The following is a 21,829-nucleotide window of genomic DNA, read 5'->3' as shown; positions in this document are numbered from 1 at the left end:
ATCCGGACTTTATCAAAGTCGGAAACGTGATGGTACGCATTTCTCCTCCTTACACGAGGCATCACAACAACGTTTCACCAGAAAACGCCGGTCAACTGCTGTTTGTGTATGAGAAATCGGTTGGAAACTTTCCTCATGTCAGCACGTTGTAGGTGTCGCCACCGGCGTCAAACTTGTGTGAATGCTCTGAAAATCTAATCATTTGCATATCACAGCATCTTCTTCCTGTCGGTTAAATTTCGCGTCTGTAGCACGTCATCTTCGTGGTGTAGCAATTTTAATGGCCAGTAGTGTAGTTCAAAAATTGTCGTGCTGTAGTTGTGTCAGCCAAGCGCCTGCATGTGGTTTCCGCACACAGCTGCGGACGATGACGCCTGCCTCGGCGGCTGCGCAGCTGGTGGTGCTGGTGGCTGCCAGCATGCAGTTCCAGTGCGCTCAGCTGCTGACGCTCGACCAGGCTGCGGCTGCAGTTGGCGGCCGTGTCGGGATCACCGTCCTCTCCAGCTCTCACTCAGGTAACGTGCCTAAAACTTAGTATTGAATACCTCACACATTTCATATTGGCTGCAGCGAGATAACTTAGATAAAGTGCAAGAAATTACAAGTTCCATAACAAGTAATAAGTCAGATCTCCGTACCTGGAGCCGGCCGGAGTGGCCGAGCGGTTCTAGGCGCTACAGTCTGGAACCACGCGACCTCTGCGGTCGCAGGTTCGAATCCTGCCTCGGCCATGGATGAGTGTGATGTCCTTAGGTTAGTTAGGTTTAAGGAATTCTAAGCTCTAGTGGACTGATGACCTCAGTAGTTAAGTCCCATAGTGCTCAGAGCCATCCGTACCTGGACACTTGACGAATGACAGCGGGATTGGGACACTAGAAATACAGAATGCCGAGTATTCAATCTCCTCCGAGAGACTACATCTACATCCATACTCCGCAAGCCACCTGATGGCGTGTGGCTGAGGGTACCTTGAGTACCTCTATCGGTTCTCCCTTCTATTCCAGTCTCGTATTGTTCGTGGAAAGAAAGATTGTCAGTATGCCTCTGTGTGGGCTCTAATCTGTCTGATTTTAACCTCATGCTCTCTTCGCGAGATATATGTAGGAGGAAGCAATATACTCCTTCACTCCTCGGTGGAGGTATGTTCTCGAAACTGCAACAAAAGCCCGTAACGAGCTACTGAGCGTATCTCTTGCAGAGTCTTCCACTGGAGTTTATCTATCATCTCCGTAACGCTTTCGAGATTACTAAATGATTCTGTAACGAAGCTCGCTGCTCTCCGTTGGATCTTCTCTGTCTCTCCTATCAACCCTATCAGGTATGGATCTTCTCTATATCTTCTATCAACCATATCTGGTACGGCTCCCACACCGGTGAGCAATATTCAAGCAGTGGGCGAACAAGTGTACTGTAATCTACTTTCTTTGTTTTCGGACTGCATTTCCTTAGGATTCTTCCAATGAATTTCAGTCTGGCATCTGCTTTATCGACGATTAATTTTATATGGTTAAATGGCTCTGAGCACTATGGGACTTAACATCTATGGTCATCAGTCACCTAGAACTTAGAACTACTTAAACCTAACTAACCTAAGGACATCACACACATCCATGCCCGAGGCAGGATTCGAGCCTGCAACCGTAGGGGTCGCGCGGTTCCAGACTGAAGCGCCTAAAACCTAACAAACCTAAGGACATCACACACTTCCATGCCCGAGGCAGGATTCGAACCTGCGACCGCAGCGGTCGCGCGGATCCAGACTGTAGTGCCTAGAACCGCTCGGCCACTCCGGCCGGCTTATATGGTTATTCCATTTAAATCACTCCTAATGCCTACTCCCAGATAATTTATGGAATTAATTGCTTCCAGTTGCTGACCTGCTGTATTGTAGCTAAATGATAAAGGATCTTTCTTTCTATGTATTCGCAGCACATTACACTTGTCTACATTGAGATTCAGTTGCCATTCCCTGCACTATGTGCCAATTCGTTGCAGATCCTCCTGCATTTCAGTAAAATTTTCCATTGTTACAACCTCTCGATATACTACAGCATCATCCGCAAAAAGCCTCAGTGAACTTCCGATGTTATCCACAAGGCCATTTATGTATATTGTGAATAGCAACGGTACTACGACACTCCCCTGCGGCACACCTGAAATCACTCTTACTTCGGAAGACTTCTCTCAAGTGATCACATCATTCTTAGCAGAAGTATAGTACATTTTACGAAAGAGCTCGCCCCATACCCAAAATAGGAAAGAGACTACTAGCATTACGTGACCGTGGCACTTCAGACTCCTGAGAGTGCAGTGTTCACAGTTCTGTCTAAGAGCAGGCTAGGAGTTATAAACTCCCTCAGTGCTAAGCGCAGTTGTTGATTAGGAATACAGAAACATTTATATTACTGCACGTTATAACAAACAACAGCGGACTGGTGTGGTCGAGCAGTTCTAAGCGCTTCAGTCTGGAACCGCGCGACCGCTACCGTCGCAGGTTCGAATCCTGCCTCGGGCATGGATGTGTGTGATGTCCTTAGGTTTGTGAGGTTTAAGTAGTTCTACGTTCTAGGGGACTGATGACCTCAGATATTGTCCCATACTGCTCAGAGCCATTTGAACCATTTTGAACAAACAACACATTTAGCAATGAAGTAAACAAGTTCTGAGTAAATATTGGACACTGAAACACAAGTCTGAGACATTTAAACAGAGAAGAGGCGGTGAGTGAGAAGGAAAACACCAACGATGGATCCAAATGGTTCAAATGGCTCTGAGCACTACGGGACTTAACATCTGAGGTCATCAGTCCACTAGAACTTAGAACTACTGAAACCTAACTAACCTAAGGACATCACACATATCCATGCCCGAGGCAGGATTCGAACCTGCGACCGTAGCAGTCGCGCGGTTCCCGACTGAAGTGCCTAGAACCGCTTGGCTACAGCGGCCGGCACCAACGATGGGGAAGAGGGAATAGACGTCAGTAGTACCGATGGTGAGAGTGTGTCGTGATGTGATATGCTTGTGACAGCGACCAAGACGAGCAAATAGATAACTATAAGCTCACAAGTAGCATAAAAACACTGTTCGAGCAGTAAAATGTGTTGTTGTATAGGAGCACATGTAATTTAGTTTCGTATAAATATACGAGTAATTAGTAATAGTATATGTTTATTTGCAAAGAATTGTGATGACTCAATGTGCCACCGAGCCACTCGGTAATTGGATATTTAATTATAATTACAATATTAAATGTTTAATGTTAGATACGTAGAATCAAACAAAATATGTATGAAACCCATAGGGGGATGAGCTGGCTAGATGCTTACTGGGCTACAAACTAACTAGATTCAGCACTCGGAAGTATAAAGCTATGTTCCTCCTGGCAAGTATTTCAAGCAGCTCCCTCTATTCGACCCTGCAGTGTCAGCATTGCAGTATCGGAATTCAAAAATGGCACTGGTGGGAAATTTAAAAATCCAATATGGTGCAGATGGGAAATTTAAAAACACAATAATTACTTAGTGCCTTTCCTGTTCTATTCACAAACAGAGTGAGGGAAAACGACTGTCTATACACCTTCGTTCGAGCCTTAATTTCCCGTACTTTGTCTTCACAGTTCTTATGCTAAATATGCTATATTGATCAAAAGTATCCGAACGACTTGAATTGCGTACCGCCTGATTAGTATGCAACCCTCATAGCGTGACTGTCATGAATCTCTTCGGCTCTGTTTTCGCTGCAGTTGTTCGACGCAGGCCGTGGTGGCCGAGCGGTTCTAGGCGCTTCAGTCCGGAACAGCGCGACTGCTACGGTCGCAGGTTCGAATCCTGCCTCGGGCATGGACATTTGTGATGTCCTTAGGTTAGTTAGGTTTAAGTAGTTCTAAGTTCTAGGGGACTGATGACCTCCGATGTTAAGTCCCATAGTGCTCAGAGCCATTTGAACCATTTGAACAGTTGTTCGACTATACAGAACAGTTACTTCAAGAGTCTACTGGACGAAACTGCTCTGTATGGCTATTGATCAAGAAGCAAATTAATACTACGATAATGCAAGTACCAAAAAACATGGTATTAGAGATGACAAAGTCTAAAGTACTTACAAACTCAAATTTCTTGCAATAAACTGCATTTCCAAAACATTTTCAACTTAAAATTACGTGACGAAAACCTTTGCACTGTACTGGGACCTGCGAGTGCAACTATTGTCCCTATTAACTAATGCGAAAGATATTAAATATGGTTTCAGTCATAAGTAACAAAGTACGCACATGTTTAAACGTGAAATAACGGGGAGTAATGTTTTGTTTGGGACGAGGATTCGAACCCAGCACATAATGGGATTGATGACTAAGCACATTCAGATGTTAGATGTCGAAATTTTTCACCAGTAAAATTATTGAAACTGAAATGACAAGACGAAAAATTTTTACCTTGGTGGGATTCGACCGCTGCACCTATCGTTGTTTTCTAGCCATGAAGAGAAGTGCCCATCAATGAATTGCAAATAACGTGACTTTTTCACCCGTAACTAGGAGTGGCGTGTTTCAACCTGAAATATTAGCCCTCAGTGGTTCCCAACCCCACAACAGGCCACAGCAGTCCACCCACACCACCGCTGCCCCACACCCAGGGTTATAGTGGAGGTTCGGCCCCCACTGCACCCCTCCCCTCAATCAGGAACGTCTGATACCAGACAAGTGTAGCCCCAAATGTTTGCGTGGTTGTGTGGTAGAGTAATTATGGTGTGGCCCGCCCAGCCAGCCACGCAGTCTAACGGGCTGCTTTCCGAGTGGTAAGGTGTGCCGTCCCTGGCACAAATCCGCCTGACGGATTAATGGTCGAGATCAGGTATGCCGAGCAGCCGGTGGATGGTTTTTAAGGCTGTTTTCCATCTGCCTCGGCGAATGCGGGCTGGTTCCCCTTATGCCGCCTCAGTTACCCTATGTCGGCGATTGCTGTTCAAACACTGTATCCATGTACGTGTACACCATAATTACTTTACCACGTGAACATTTGACATTTGGGGTTACACTCGTCTGGTATGATGGTATGAGACGCTCCCGGGGATGGGGGGGGGGGGGGTGCGGGGCGGGGGGGGGGGGGTGGCTGGGGTCCGAACTGCACAATAACTCTGGGTTCGGTGTGGGGCAGCAGTGGGGTGAGTGGACTGCTGTAGACTGTTGTGGGGTTGCGAACCACTGAGGGCTAAGGCGTGGACAAAGCCTCTCTGTCGCTTCTAGGTCCCTGGTTCAATACACACAATACACAATTATGGTATGTGCATATGTGGAGACAGTGTTTGTGCAGCAATCGCCAACATAGTGTAGCTGGGGTGGAATAAGGGGAACCAGCCCGCATTCGCCGAGGTAGAGGGAAAACCACCATAAAAGCCATCCATAGGCTGGCCGGCGAACCAGACCACGACACTATTCCGTCAGGCTGATTCGTACTGGGGACTGGCACGCCTTCCCGCTCGGGAAGCAGCGCGTTAGACCACGCGGCTAGCCAGGCGGGCTAATAGGTTGGTGCATAAGTTCGTAGCATTTTTGTTTTTGACACTAGTAATCCGGTTCATATAGATTTCTTTATCGATTTTCATTTTTTCTTAATAGTTCACTGTTGGTATCTGAGTTAACATATTGTAATTTTGTCATTTGGGGATAGTGAGTGGAGCTGTGAACTCTAGAAAATAAAGTGCCAAGTGGAGAAATCGGAACTTTTCCGATATATCCCTTTGTTTAAGTTCAGTAGAGGAGTGATAGCAGTAGAGGCAGCTCGAAACATTAGCAGCGTATGTGGGGATAACACCATTGGACAGAGCACGATAAGAAAATAATTTTATCATTTTAAGGAGGATCTTTTTGAGATTAGATTTCCAAGTTCAGGAAAACCTTCGATGTTTGAGGAAGATAGGTTAAACGCATTAAACCACGATTGTCCTCGTCAGTTTATTCGAGAACTAGAGGATGTGGTGAACTGTGATCATTCCACCATCGTGCGACACAATCAATGGGGAAGATTCAAAAATCGGGTGCACTGCCAAAATCAGAAAAATCAGTGGATGACCATGTGTGCATCACTGCTTGCTCGTCATCAATTAGCTCGTAAACCACACCGACCATTCCTATTCTATATCGTTATTGGTGACGAGAAAAGGTGGTTTTATGGTAACATAAGGAAGTGAAAGGAGTGGTTGAGTGCAGTCGGTGACGCTAATTTTAATTTAATTTCATCTGCTGACGACATGCTGAATTCCGAACTGCTCTGAAAGTAGTGCTGTTTGCCTTGTGAAAGTCGCCAAGACAGTGCTGTAACAGCTGACAATCAGAGCTGGTTGCAAATACGCACAAAACTCTTCATAGTTGTTCGGGATTATCTCTTCTTAGCAACTCGTTGCTCACTACGGTAATTCGTTTTTACTACAATTATTGTGTTAATGGCATAGATCATTTGCGTAAGAAATCTTACCGATTAGTACACAATTAAAATGATGATCACTGTACATGCTCTACAGGTTGATTTCGTAATGATGTTACAAACTTCGAGGGCTGATGGGGAGGGGAAAATGTGTCAATTTGAAGTAAGGTACCCTGCTCCAGAACGATCGAGTCGAAAAGTTGTAAACGAAAATCATACTGACACCTCTGCCAGTGGAGCACATGCACCGGTACTTTTATTGCTAAGACTGTAGACTAGACTACTTTCAAAGGTGATAGTATAAACAAAAACCGAGAGAAAAATCTAATAAACATTGGCTCTAAAATGCATACCTTAAGGGGTATGAACATTTGTTCGTCTTTGATGCTATGAAACACATCTCTTCTAATGCAAGCTCTTTGATTCCCATATTTTTGGAGGAGGTAGTATGGACCAAACAAGGAAAAAGGCCCCTGTGGAAAAATTTGTAGGTACTGTCCTCAGTCACTACAAATTTTTGCACAAGTTTCACATGAGTTTTAATTGGTTATTTGAAAGAAGTATATAATTGCTTTACAATATCAACAAAAGAAATACGTAATTGTTTCAAAGTGATATCCAAATGAGCAATACAATGATAAACAAAAGCCCGCATCTCGTGGTCGTGCGGTAGCGTTCTCGCTTCCCACGCACGGGTTCCCGGGTTCTATTCCCGGCGGGGTCAGGGATTTTCTCTGCCTCGTGATGGCTGGGTGTTGTGTGCTGTCCTTAGGTTAGTTAGGTTTAAGTAGTTCTAAGTTCTAGGGGACTCATGACCATAGATGTTAAGTCCCATAGTGCTCAGAGCCATTTGATAAACAAAAGGAATACATAACTGCTTTACAGTAACAGAATGATTTACAAAAGGAATACAAATTGATTTAGAATAATAAACATATCTTTTACCTGGAGGAGACACACATTTAATTTACAGAAACTGGACACTATAGTATTTTGTCCTCATCTCTCAGATATGTAATTTCGCTTTGCATACGCGTTTCACGTGTATAGGATGTACCAAAAATTAGTATTCACTCTCTTTCGATGTTCTTCAAGTAGAACAAATCTCATTACATCCCTATCCGTGCACTGATTACGGATAGTGTTCTTAACATATATTGTCCTGCAGCAATCTTCACCCGTTGTCTTGAATTTTAAAATACTATCTACAATATTTACAGTATTTACAAAGACAACATATAATAATGATAATCATTACGCCAGATCCCATGTAACTCCAGAAGGGGAAATGACTTACCGAGAAGTTACTGAAGGCGCTTCTCTCCTGACATTCGCTCTTCAGCTCATCAAGCTTCTGTCCGGTAGGTGTCACGCCATATGTCTAATTGCATGCTGTATTGACAAGCCCAACTTAATACAGCTGATTCTTGAAGGAGAACTATTGTCACATGGCAGTATGTGTATAAAGATGGCGGTAGCACAACTGTGACAGTTATGCTGTGTGAGTGGTGCTTCCCACTATGTGCATTTATGTATACAGAAGTGTTTCATATAGGCTTCACAACTGCAGGAAACACAAGCGGTCAGTATTATAACATAATGATGTGAGGTTCCGATGGCACCTTTACCGTAAGGAATTTTCACAGCATGAAGGAATAAAAAGCGAAAAATAATGTGAACAACAACAAATGTATATCTTAACGTGAAAAGCAGTCTCATTATGATCCTGTAGGTTCGAGACCGGTAATGTCGCTATGAATGCAAATAAACGGCGTTGTTCAAAGCGGCTATTTGTTGTTTCCTTCTCTGCAAGAATCAGTCTGTATTTTGTACACAACCACAGTATTAAAATGTCAGTCTGGACACAAAAGCAGGTCCAGCTGAATTTCTTTCATTTTTTCCTCTCTTTATTTACTATACAGCAGTGGATTTACATGTTTAACACATTTAGCATTATGCCCTTATCCCATACAGGCGCGAATGTATCGCCCATGCGAATAGCGCCCGTATCCCGTATGGGCGCAGCTGTTTCCATTTTTTGAAATGTTTTGTCTTTCACGCTACAGGGCTGCCGCCTGTAGGATAGCCATAGTAGTCCATATTTTGTCCATTACAAGCACCAGTAGTCGATTTACAGTTGGGTCTTCACCGAACACCTTGTAGGAAAATCAGACACTAGCTGTCGGAATAGTCATGAAGAACGGAAAGGCTCTACCAACAAGCTTCAAAACAAGGGAACTGAAGCAAAATGATTTTTAAAGGAGTTCAAAAGTAAACAAATAATTAAAATAAAATAAAAATAAACGGAATGTACACTTGTGTCCAAAATTAAAGCAACGAACGGAAATTTTGCAAGGTTGCGTTTATTTTGCCACAAAACAGAATAAATAGGTGATAGTAAAGTAGAAACAATGTTAAGAATACACAACGTAAACAGCTGCAACATGCACAACGATAGACAAAAATGTTCTTCGTTTTTTCCAACTTAGCGGATTTGGACATACATTCAGACATCTTGTTAATGTGCTCAGTATGAGGTGTGACCACCTCCGGCAGCAATAAAGACCTGGCAACGACCGGGCATGCTGTGAATGACGTCATCAATCTTATGCTGAGGCAGTAACGCCCATTCTTCCAGTAGGGCTGCTCGCAAGTCTTGGAGAGTGGTTGATGGACGCTGACGTTATGCAAGCCGTGTCCCTAGTGCATCCCAGACATGCTCTATGCAATTCAAATCGAGAGATCGAGCAGGCCACGCCATGCGTGCAATATCTTCCGTTTGCAAGAAAACATCAGCCACTTATGCTCAATGAGGTCGAGTATTATCGTCCATCAGTACGAAATCTGGGCACACAACACCTCGCAACAACCGCACATGAGGTCCCAAGATCTCGTCACGATACCTGACAGCAGTTAAATCTTGCCGATTCACCTGAACAGTTTCATGAAGAGGTGCTCGAGTGGTCAACATAATCCCTGTCCACACCATTAGAGATCATCCTCGGTATCGGTTTCTTTCCACAATGTTTTGGTTCGGAACAAGTGTTCCACGTTCCCTCAAGATGCGAATCCTTCGAGAATCACTCTCCAGACCAAATCGGGACTTATCTGTGAAAAGGACGTTGACCCACTGTTTGACCATTCTGGTGGTATGTTGACTACTCCACTCTAGACGTTCCCTTCTGTGAAGACGTTTCAGAGGTACACTCTGTGCACAGTTTGCCTCGATACAACACGTTTTGTCGATGCTGAGAAGTCAGATGCCAGCTGCCGTGCAGTACTAAGGCGGTCTTGCCTGGCTAATATTCTCGCTTCATCAGATGGTCCGAATTGTTCCGAAAAGTATGCTTTTGGTAGCCGATGTCTTCGTGGTGCCGTCTGCTCTTAATAAGTTTCAGAACGTGCGTGTGGCATCGCAGATGGTCGGCTTACGATGTGAGTGTAAGAACCGGTTTCGTGATGCGTTTTTGCAACCCACTATCTTCAACTATTTGTCGTGCTGTGCCCGTTGCTTGGCGTGTAATTGCATTAACCTGTTCGGTTATCTTTGAAATTTTACCGTGAGTATCATCACGCAATGTTTTTATTTCGGTCTGAGTGCCATCCCGTATTGTCAGCACGTCCACTTGGACATTGCCAATATCTGTTCTTAATTGCGTGCGACCCAGTGTTATATTTTCGATCCCATCTCGGGATTCTTTTGCCTCTTCCTTAATGTGACGTAATTATTCTTTGACCTCTAGGTTTTGTTTTTTAATTTCACGCAGTAGTTTCTGCATTCTGCTCAAGCATTTGTTGCAGTTGTTTTGCTGTTCCCGCACTCTGCTCACGTATCTGTTGCTTTCTCTCGCTGTTTTGCATCTTTATGGTGCGCGATAATTCTTGGAGAATTTTCAGCAAATTAACGGGTCCTACTACCTCTTCTTCCAACGCGCTTCGTTCTGCGTTTACATTCCCGTGTCTGTCCGCAACTGACTGAAGTGAAACGTGCGATGACACATTTCGATTTATATTGCCTGTACTTGGGTGTGAGGAGGCTCTTATTACAAGTACAATGCGTTCTACGTATTCAAGACTTTCCCCATCTTCCTGCACCTCTCCAGTATATTGGGCGCCGCTTACGGCGCCTTGTTGCTCGGTACTTACGTCCTGCTGCACCCCCCCCCCCCCCCCGCCTACGTTCTATTTCTCGCAGCATTGTGTCGTCTGTTGTTCTGTTCTGAGGTTACCTTACGTTATCTTGCTGGGTGTCTACCTCTGTTCGGTCAAGGTCTCGATCTGCCATTGCTAATCTCTCTGATTTCCGTCCCTGCAGTTTTAACTGATGTGCCCTACTTCGCGTAATCACGCGATCATACAACATCATTCTCTTCATAAACTTACTTACCCTTTCTCTAGTGTTCCTAATTCCCTTGACACAATAACAAGACTGTACGACCGTCACTTGCCGGTTGGGACGGACCAACTTATCAACTTATCAACACTGTGTCAGCCACCTGCGCATTTGCAAGAAAAACTTAAAGCTAACAATGGTGTTATTATGATGATCCTGCGACGATTTTCTGCGAGAGAAGGAGTGAATTACTCTGTCTGTAGATTTCCTATACTAAAGCTGATGGCCACGCGTTTTCTTCCTGGCCAATCAGAGCGTTCGTACTTGTGATAACTCCACACACTAGAATTTCTGTAGCCTATCTCAGGCATTGTTTCTTTTGTAGCGCAGTGTTTAAATTCTGCTACATAATACTAAAATAAAAGTTGTTTTTTTTCCTGCAAGGTTTAACATAGGTGGCTACAGTGAGACATGGTTCTGTAGGAAAGCTTTCTGAAGGATCATCATTAAAAACAGGCACAAGGGCTGCTTTTGCTGGCGGCCTACACAGTGGCTCCAGCGTCTCATTGTGTCTGCTATATGTCCCACTGTGAAGGTTTTAGTCAAACGTAGGATGCGCATTGCATCGTAAAATTCTCCTTCCCCAGAACTGCTTCTCGTAGCGCGGTTCTACGAAATTATTTGGTTGCAATTACCAGTGTGAGTGTTAGTGGTTTATATTCATGAAATGTCGGTTGGTTTATTCACTTTACCCATCAATAAAATTCGTAAATTTTCATGTAACTATGTCGTGTGACATATTGAGTTAACTGAAATTGTTTCTGGAATTCAGTGTAATGTGTGTTATTTGTTTGACACTGTTGTGATTGAAAATTCGCAATTTTTCAAAAAAAAATGGTTCAAATGGCTCTGAGCACTATAGGACTTAACATCTGAGGTCATCAATCCCCTAGAACTTAGAACTACTTAAACCTAACTAACCTAAGGACATCACACACATCCATGCCCGAGGCAGGATTCGAACCTGCGATCGGAGCGGTCGCCCGGTTCCAGACTGTAGTGCCTAGAACCGCTCGGCCACACCAGATGGCGCAATTTTTGACAAACACAACTTTTACTTATGTAAGTTTACAAGGTTGGTGACTGAACAACAAAAAGAAATGTACGAGGGTGAGCCAAATGAAAACCTTAAACATTTTTTAAAATATTATTTATTGTTCAGAAGTGGTATAAAGCTGTATCACTTTTCAACGTAATCTCCCCCACGCCCAATGCAAGTCCTCCAGCGCTTACAAAGTGCATAAATTCCTTTAGAAAAAAATTCTTTTGGTAGCCCACTCATGCACCGCGTGGCGTACCTCTTCATCAGAACGGAACTTCTTTCCTCCCATTGCGTCTTTGAGTAGTCCAAACATATGGAAATCACTTGGGGCAAGGTCTGGTGAGTATGGTGGATGAGGAAGACACTTAAAATGCAGGTCTGTGATTGTTGCAACTGTTGTTCGGGCAGTGTGGGGCCTTGCATTGTCATGTTGATTTGATTGCAGGCCGCAGATGATTTTTTAGGAGATCTGTGCATGATGCACTGGTGACAGTGGTCCCTCTAGGGATGTAATGCTCCAAAATGACGCCTTTTTCGTCCCAAAAGAGAGTCAACGTAACCTTCCCTGCTGATGGTTCTGTTCGAAACTTCTTTAGGTGTGGTGATGAGGAATGGCGACATTCCTTGTTCGCTCTCTTCGTTTCTGGCTGGTGGAAGTGAACCCAGGTTTCGTTCCCAGTAACGATTCTTGCAAGGAAGCCATCACCTTCCCGTTCGCCGGCCGAGCGGTTCTAGGCGCTACAGTCTGGAATCGCGCGACCACTACGGTCACAGGTTCGAATCCTGCCTCGAGCATGGATGTGTGTGATGTCCTTAGGTTAGATAGGTTTAAGTAGTTCTAAGTTATAGGGGACTGATGACCTCAGATGTTAAGTCCCATAGTGCTCAGAGCCATTTGAACCATTTGAACCTTCTCGTTCAAAGCGCCGAAGAAGTTATTCACAAGCATCAACACGTCGTTCTCTCATTTCAGGAGTCGGCTGCCGTGGCACCCATCTTGCAGACACTTTGTGCAACTGGAGCACATCATGCACAACGTAGTGTGTTGACCCATGACTAATCTGTAAACATGCTGTAGTGTCATTCAGTGTCACTCGGTGGTTTTCCCTCACTATGGCTTCAACTGCTGCAATGTTCTGTGGAGTCACAACTCATTGTGCCTCACCTGACGAGGAGCATCGTCCACTGAAGTCACACCATTTGAGAACTTCCTACTCCATTCGTGGACTTATTGCTGTGACAAACATGCATCACCTTACTGAACCTTCATTCGTCCATGAATTTCAATAGGTTTCACACCTTCACTACACATAAACCGACAATAACAGAACGCTGTTCTTCCCTGGTGCAAGTCGCAAGTGGGGCGGCCATCTTTATACTGATACTGCGACGGTATGTGTGCATCTGCACTATGCTGCCACCTACAGGCCATTCTGCACGCTGTTTGTAGCACGCTTACCAACTTACAGGATAACGGCGCGAAATGTTGATTTGTTATTACAAATTTATGGTTTTCATTTGAGTCACCCTCGTAACAATAACGGTGCCAGTAAAAGTCTACTAATTGAGGCAAACAAAAGTTCACTTCTAATTTTCCACAAAGTTTCGTGGTAACACACACACACACACACACACACACACACGCACACACAGACACACACACTAGTAAAAGTCCAATTCAGAGACGAAGACATAATCATCCACGGTCGAAGTCCACGAAGTCAGCTTCCAAAGTGAACTGAACTTCGGGACTGGATATAGCGCCTAAATAGCTGTCTCCAGCCAGTCAGGCTTTGCCGTAGTGATACTTCCTGCAGGCTGTGGCTTGAGCTCCCCCTGCAGGAAGTAGTGCTCGGAATGTCTGTTTCCATTATCTTGTATGTAAATAGCTGGTGTTTACCATGGTGCTTTTGGTACGCCTTGGACATAGACATCCTCTGTGATGTAATATGATTTGCCAGCACTCAGGGGCTACCTTGGCTCCAGCATAACACTCTCCCCCCTTGGAAAAGCTGGTGCGGCACAGGCGACCGCGGGGGAGAGAGTACCAATATAGCCTGGTGCCATAGGCTAATCTGCAGCTACGTCCTCCTGAAGGAGGCGGTGGAACGCGACCGGCGGATAGTAGGGCGCTGCCTTCCATGAGATGCGGATGGAATTCCAAAGCAGTGGCTATTGTGGGGCGATGTCGAGCTGGGCAAGCGGCATGAGGAGGTCCGCGTCGTCCAACCGAGACTGCACCGAAGAGGGGCCGGGAAATGGGTTCAGGGGAAAGTCCTGGAGCTGCCCCGGGTCAGGAGTATGTGGTGGCATGGGGCTAGCAGACGGCGTCTGCTGGCTATCTCTGGGAAGATCATCCACCAACTGAGGAGAGGGCATCAACATAGGTCTCAAGGAAGGGGCCAGCGATGGGAGAGAGAGAGGAACCAGCGTTTGGGGCTGCGGCTGCTCGAGGAAACAAGGACGCAGTTGGTTGCCGTGACATGAAACCACACTGCCATCCAGGCATGCGTCGAACAGTCACTGAACATGGGGCCAGATAACGACTCCCAGAAGCCAGCTGGGCCAGAGCCCACAACTGTGAGCCCACACCTTGGAGCCGGATCAATATCAAGAAGCGCCAGGCAGGACGCGAGGTCCGACCTGCGGCAGGAGGAGATGGAGTAGGGTCCAAGGCTGGTGACCATGGAGCAGTTCGGCTGGACTCTTGTCACCCACCAGCGTGGCCCTGTAGGTACTGAGAAATAACATAAGAACTTCTTCCGGAGAACGGTCCTTCATCTACTTCTTCATCTGAATTTTAAAAGTACAAACAAGGCGCTCTACCTCTCCATTGGATTGGGGATGGAAAAGAGGGGTAAAGACGTGGTGGATACCATTATTGTGGCAGAATTTGGCGAACTCTTGACTGCAAAATTGTGGGTCATTGTCAGATACCAATGGAAAATATGTTTGACAGGGCCATGATGGTATTCTCTGTGGTGATAGAGGAGCATTGGATAATGAAAGGGAAGTGGGAGTAGGCATCGGTGATGAGTAACCAGTAAGCGCCAAGGAAAGGTCCCACAAAATCCACATGGATGCGTTCCCATGGGAGGGAAGCGGCCGGCCAGGATTGGAAGGACCAGAGCAATGTGGGAAGGGCCTTGGTATACTGCTGACAACCCCAGACCATGTGCTCCACGTCATGCCTACCCAGAAGACATGGCAATGTGCGAGGCTTTTTGTCCGGGCAATACCCCAGTGACCTTGATGTAAGATGTGGAGAATCTGGGATTGCAGGGAAGTTGGTACCATGACTCGTGGATTGGAGTCATTTTCCGTATGGAGGAGCACCCCATTGATGGCCACCAGTTGATGGCAGATTGAGAAGAAGAATCGGAGGTCAGCCTGGGCGCAAGGTGGAGGAAGCGTCGGCCAGCCGCGGAGAACATAGCAGCACACCAGTTGCAGGAGCGGATCTGTGGTCGTCGCTGCAGCCACCCTCTCAGCTGTGACTGGGAATGCAGCTAACGCATCTTGTATGTCGTCATCGACCTGAAAAATAAGAAGGTACAGTGAATCGAATCCCAAATCCTGGGTGGAGGGGAGCTGAGACAAGGCATCGGCGTTGGCATACTGGGAGGTGGGCTGGAAATGGATGGTGTACCTAAAACGTGAAAGGAATAGGGTACATCGCTGTAGGCTGTGGGAAGTCTTCGTGGGTAACGGGGCTGACGGGGAAAATAAGGCAACAAGGGGCTTATGGTCAGTGATTAAGTGAAAAGACGTACCGTGAAGGTACGGTAGGAATTTGGTACAGGCAAACACGATGGCTAGGGTCTACTTCTCAATTTGGGAATATTTGCATTGGGCATCTGTAAGGGATTTAGATATGTACGCCACCGAGCGTTCCGATCCATCCGGTAGATGGTGCAAAAGGACAGCCCCAACACCATAGTCCGAGGCATCTGTAGCCAAGAGGAGAGGAAGAGAGAGGTTAAATGGCATTAGAAACGCTGCAGAGTGCAACTTCCGCTTTAAGGTTTCGAAAGCCGATTCACAAGCCGGGGACCAATGAAAAGGCGCGTTCTTTCGGCATAGGTGATAGAGGGGCGCTGCAATGTGGGCGGAGAAGGGAATGAACTTTCGATAGAAAGCAATTTTACCCAGGAAAGACCGCAATTGGTGGACGTCGCGCGAACGAAAAAGGGCCGCTATAGCGGCGATGTGGGAGGAGGTAGGTGATATGCCATCGCGGAAATGATGTGACCCAGGTAGAAGATAGCAGGTTGAAAAAAAAGGAGCGTTTAGTAAGGTTGCATTTCAGGCCCTCAGTCTGCAGGCGCAGGAACAATTGTCGCAGATGACTGAGATGTTCATCCGTGGTATGGCCGGTGACGTCGATGTCGTCGAGGTAGTTGATTCAACCTTGCACATCCCGCAAGAGCTGCTCCAAGTAACGCTGAAAGATGGCCAGTGCACTAGCGATGCCATAGTTTTGGCAGTTAAACCGGAACAGCCCAAACGGTGTGTTGACGATGGCCAAGTGAGTAGGAGGATCATCGAAAGCTATATGGGGGTAGGCCTCAGCAAGATCGATCTTCGAAAAAAATTGTCCCCCTGTGAGCTTGGAGAACAGGTCCTCGGGACACGGGAGGGGATAGTCTTCAACCTGTAGCTGAGGGTTAAGCACAGCCTTGAAGTCTCCACAAACTCTACGTCGCCCATCTGGCCTCTTGAGGACGACCAAGGGTGTCGCCCACGAACTGTAACGGACCGGAGTGACGACTCCCTCCCTGGTGAGACGGTCCATTTATTGCTGAAGAGGCTGCTGGAGGGCGTGGGGAACCTGCCGGGCCCAGAAGTACTTCGGTCAGGCAGACGGTTTCAGCTGGAGCAATGCATGAAAATCCTGAGCACAGCCGACCCCCTGCGAGAAGAGGTTCTGGAATTCTGTGCACAAGGTATCAAGTGCCGGAAACGGAACCTGGGAAGACACCAGATGAACATTGTCGTCGATGGCGAAGCCAAAGCCCCGGAAGGCATCCACCCCGAAGAGATCCACTGTGGCCGCATTGTTGACCACAAAGAAGGAAACTTCATGGCGAACTGATTTGTATAGGGCGGAAGCCGCGAACTGACCCAAGAGGGCGATGGCTCGCTTATTATAAGTAAGGAGGCGCCGAGGTGTGGGCGTCAGGGGGGGGGGGGGGGCGCCACAATCTTCCCGTAAGAGGAATAGTTGATCAGTGAGACCGCTGCTCCGTTATCCACCTGCATCTGCAGCTGTCGACCGTTGACCTGAACGTCAAAGATCCCAAAGACTGCACCTGGTTGATATCCATGGATACAGACCCCCGACGATCATTGGCCGGATGAAGAGGGGGCCGCCGAGATCGGCAGACCGAACTTACATGCCCGTTACGGGTACACACTGCACAATACGCCCACCTGTCAGGGCAGTCTTCCCGTGCATTGTTCTTAAAGAATTCCGGGCAGGACGGCAGCTGGAGAGACTGGCAGCGCTGGCGAGGGCGCGGGGGCCTCTGTGCACCGACAGTCTGCGGCGGACCCGCGGAGCCATCTGAGGGCGCGAATTCCTGGACAGGGCGGCTGTATAAGTTGTTCATTAATAGTGATCAAAATTACGACTCTCTGCAACCATCCGTCAGTGCTGCTTTGGTATTCTGCTATGTGTTGACTCGACTGTCATTCCCTGCATTATAATCATTTCATTTCTCAATACGAAGCTTAGCATTCGTTATAAGTGGTTAAAGTTACTCTAACTATTGTCACTTGCCCCTTCGAAAGTTTGAGTAGCTGTTTTGTTCGCTTTCTAGCACATAAATCTTCGCCTTGAAGTCATCTTCGGATAGCATTTCGCACAAGCTTTTGCTGACCAAGACCACAGAACTGAATATTCATCGCTTATTTCTACGTGATTCATGTACTGCCAATCGCCCAACTAGGCCTCGTGCCTCTTCAATCCTCCGCACATACAAATGTCACGCATTTTCCGCACGCATTTTGTTATCTACGTGTACAGTTGTTGTCCAGTGTGCTCAGTTTAGTTAGAGCTGAGCACTTAGAAAAACTCCTTCAGTCTATTGCCACAAACCATAAGGATATTAGTTCCGCTTCAGACAGATCACTATGTAGGATCCCTTTGCTCGTACTACTGTATACAGGCCTAACCATTGGTATCTCATTTAGGTGAGCTGCCTCATCATACACTCTCGTCCAACAACAGAATTTTATCACCAAACCGGACTTACCTTGTTTTCAGCTTTTTATCGCAATACTTCTTGCTCCTTAACTTACACTGTGCATTCTGTTCTCTCACACATCAGAACATCTCGTACATGTACTCTTCCAGTCCTGCCACATAATCGTCAGAATTATATGTCAGTTCAGCTGGATCCCCAGAATGTTTATACTCTTCCAAACAATAGTTCATGTGGCATATGGCCCGTCGCACTGTGTGGTGTCGTAGTGTACACAAAAACCACATGCGGAACTCAACTGTCTCAGGCTGTTTGTGCCCTATTTACACAATGTCGCAACATTTCTGTTAATGTCCTGATACAATCTCTCTAATGCTCTGTTCGTTTGAGGATGGTAGTGAGAACTAATATTCGATTCGCAACAATTTGCATACTCTTTTCATGATGTCGCTTACGAAACTGACTCGCATGTCACTCGTAAGTACTGTCAGTGCCCATACCTCAGTATAATTTGTTCAGTTCACTCCTGCACTACTGTATATGCATCTTGCCGATCAATGGGTTCAGCAACCACAACCTCCGTTACCGCGGTTTGAAATGTAAGGATATACTTGTTCCGTCAGTTCGTCTGCTTCAAAGAGCTTACCAAATCAACGTCACACCTCTTGGATATGTGCTCAGGAGTCTTTGGGATCTATACAGGCATCTATTTGTGGTTCCTAGTGACTTTATTCTCCTCACAGCTTTCGCAATTCTGGGTCTGTTCTTCTACATCATTTTCCATATTGCTCTATACTCAGTACTCTTTTATATGTGCATAGGTTCTCACTATGCTCTGGTGTCCTCCCACTGGAGAATCATAGTACTACTTCAGTATCGTGGCATTTTCGTCCTCACTTATTTCTTCCACCAATCTTGGGTCAGTTCTCTCCTTGGCTCCTTGGTGGCCGGCCCTGCCATCTGTCTGTGTGTGAGAACAGTCTCCCTGTCTCTTGCTGCCAGTGTGTTGCTGACCTGTGCAACGCCTTCCTTTACTGCCGCTCCTGACCGAGGCTACCACACCATTCTGCTCGCACTTCACTCACCCTGACCTCTCTCACTCACAAGAGTGTGTTGGCCACTTAATTTCATTTGCCACTCTTATACGTTATCTGGTAATTATATTACTCCATCTTTAGTAAAAACTTCGTCAATTTGGATGACATGTCTCATATGCTGCCTATCCACATTAAGAATTTATAGTCAATAAATATCTGAAACCTTTTTGCCAAAAACGTATGGTCTAAAGGATTTGACTGGCTAACAAATCGCTCTACTCAACGCCCTTGAGATGTATGTAACACATAGGTCACTTTCGTGTATCCTTGACTTAAGATGGTTTCAATAGATGTCTGACTAGTGTCTGTGTCGATTACAAACTGCTTTTCAAAGTCTGAATACTGATCTGTCAGTGGACTTCTCTTTTAAACATTCAAATGCACTTTCTTGCTCGGAACCCCAGGTGTAAGGCACTTCTTTAAAAATTCATTTACAGCTTTGGGATTTTACTGAAGTTGCTTATAAAACACCTACGTTATCCAAAAAGGCCTCGAAAAGCCATCAGTTGTTTTAGGCTGTGGCTACTCCTTTGTCATTTGACCTGCTGTGGTGGGTCTGACCTTAAACTCTCAGCTGACAGGGTATGATATAACAGAACGCTTATTTTCCGAAATTTCACATTTGTCCACCTGTGGCTTGAAATTTTAGGGTGTAAGCCTTTCAAACACGTCCATTAGCTACATTTTATGTTCCTCTTAGAAGGACTCGAATATCTCCATGTCATCCAAGTAGATCAACAAGCATTGAGACGTAGGGAACAGACGTATAAACAAGGGAGCCCGGAGGCTCAAGGGCGGTAGTCATGTCACCGTTCTGTCCGCGTCTAGAACCGGAGAGAATGACGATTGTTTGAGCTGCAGGCCAACCACGACGACCTTTCTGATGATATCTGTCGGTGGCCAACCAGCCCAGTGAAACTACCACCAACATTCGCTGCACAGATGCGCCATAGCTGTGGCAGGCCGAGCAGCACCTTGGAGCTGCACTGCTTCGAGGAACGAGAGGGCAGCTAGCATCCGCTCTCTCGGTGTTGGCGTCCAGCGGACTGCTAGCTGCTGTCCACAGGGGTGGGGCCTGCAGCTCACATAGCCGTCTGCGGTCATTGACCGAGCTGCCCTGGGCAGATGGCTGCTGATGCCCACTACAACGAAGGCGATCGGCTGTTTCCCATTGGTGCTGTACATGGTGTCCACAAGTTGCACTTGAGGGAGTAGCCAGCCATGTTCTGGGTTACCAGCATAACCAACTCATGCAGCAGCCATGTGAGTGCGTGAGTTAGAGCGCTACATCTACAAGGCTGGGTGGCCGCATACCAACGCAGCAAAATCTGGCATTTGCATGGGCGCTGACCCCTGCACTCAAGCCACGCAGCGCCATCACCAGGACCAGACAGCAGAAGGCCCGCTGTGTACCTTCTATGCAATAAAGTCAATGACACACTTGCCTGTGTTTCTCTGCACGCTCAGGTGTGAGTCACTCCTCTCTCCAAAACTGTACCTCTCAATCGTTCTGACATATTAGAACCCCAGAACTCATGGTGTTGTAACAACTTGGTGTCAGAAGCAGGATAGCGCACTAATTTATAGGAAGCTATACCAAAGGGAGTATAACCAGTAGAGTAAAAGACCTTTATGAATAACAACTGCAGGATAAGATCAAAGAAGCGAGCGATAGTTCCTGGAGAACAAACATTGACGTTGTGCCGAAGAAAAGACGGAATATGGAAATAGAGATTTTGATGTGACTACAGATATCTAAAAATGCGAACCATTTCGGATACTTATCCAGTTCCAAACATAACGCGAACTTTCGATAATCTGGGTTCAAAATGGCTCTGAGCACTATGGGACTTAACTTCTGAGGTCATCAGTCCCCTAGAACTTAGAACTACTAAACCTAACTAACCTAAGGACATCACACACATCCATGCCCGAGGCAGGATTCGAAGCTGCGACCGTAGCAGTCGCGCTGTTCCGGACTGAGCGCCTAGAACCGCGAGACCACCGCGGCCGGCGATAATCTGGGTCCGTGTTGGTTCCTTACAACTAGGACCTGAGCAGCAGATACCATCAATTGGATGTGGAGTCTGAATATAGGAGGAAAATAGCGTTTACAGCCCCAGCAGTACATTTTCATTACAAACGCATGCCATTTGGACTGAAGAACGCACTGGCAACTTTTCAGCAGTTGTTAGATGGGGTACTGAGAGGATTACAGCAAAAACATTCTTTGGTCTAGCTCGATGACGTAATGGTCTGCTCAGAGGATTTACCAGAGCATGTGAGATGTTTTGAGTGTATCTTTAGTAGTAGACCACGATCGACGCATTTGACGTTAAGGGTGGACAAGTGCCACTTTGCGGAAACTCAGGTAACGTATCTGGGGCACATGATTAGTGAGCGTGGTGTATACAGCGATTCTCATCTTACAGACACAGTTCAGAATTATCCAATACCGCAAACAATTAAGCAGGTACAGTCGTCCATTGGACTCTGTAAAATATTATATACAGTTTGTGAAGGACTTTGGGAAAATAGCAAGACCCTTGAACAAGCTACTGAAGAAAGAGGCAAAATTCCATTGGTAGCAGGAACGTCAGAAGCCATTTGCAAAATTAAAAGAAATGTCAGTTTCAGGTCCAGCATTGGTTTTTCCAGATTTCGAGAAA

At 46.2% G+C, this 21,829-nt stretch overlaps 1 protein-coding gene across 1 annotated transcript in view; it reads left to right on the top strand.

Moving 5' to 3' along the window:
• The first annotated feature begins 367 nt into the window (after window positions 1–367).
• LOC126184433 (uncharacterized) overlaps window positions 368–21,829 on the top strand; it is a 133,012-nt gene continuing 111,550 nt past the window's right edge. The window contains exon 1 of the mRNA XM_049926825.1: window positions 368–515. Coding sequence (XP_049782782.1) covers window positions 368–515 — 148 coding nt within the window. The remainder of the gene's footprint in view (window positions 516–21,829) is intronic.

Source organism: Schistocerca cancellata, chromosome 4, assembly GCF_023864275.1.
Source record: "Schistocerca cancellata isolate TAMUIC-IGC-003103 chromosome 4, iqSchCanc2.1, whole genome shotgun sequence".
Lineage (NCBI taxonomy): Eukaryota > Metazoa > Arthropoda > Insecta > Orthoptera > Acrididae > Schistocerca > Schistocerca cancellata.
This window is presented reverse-complemented; position numbering and strand designations above follow the sequence as displayed.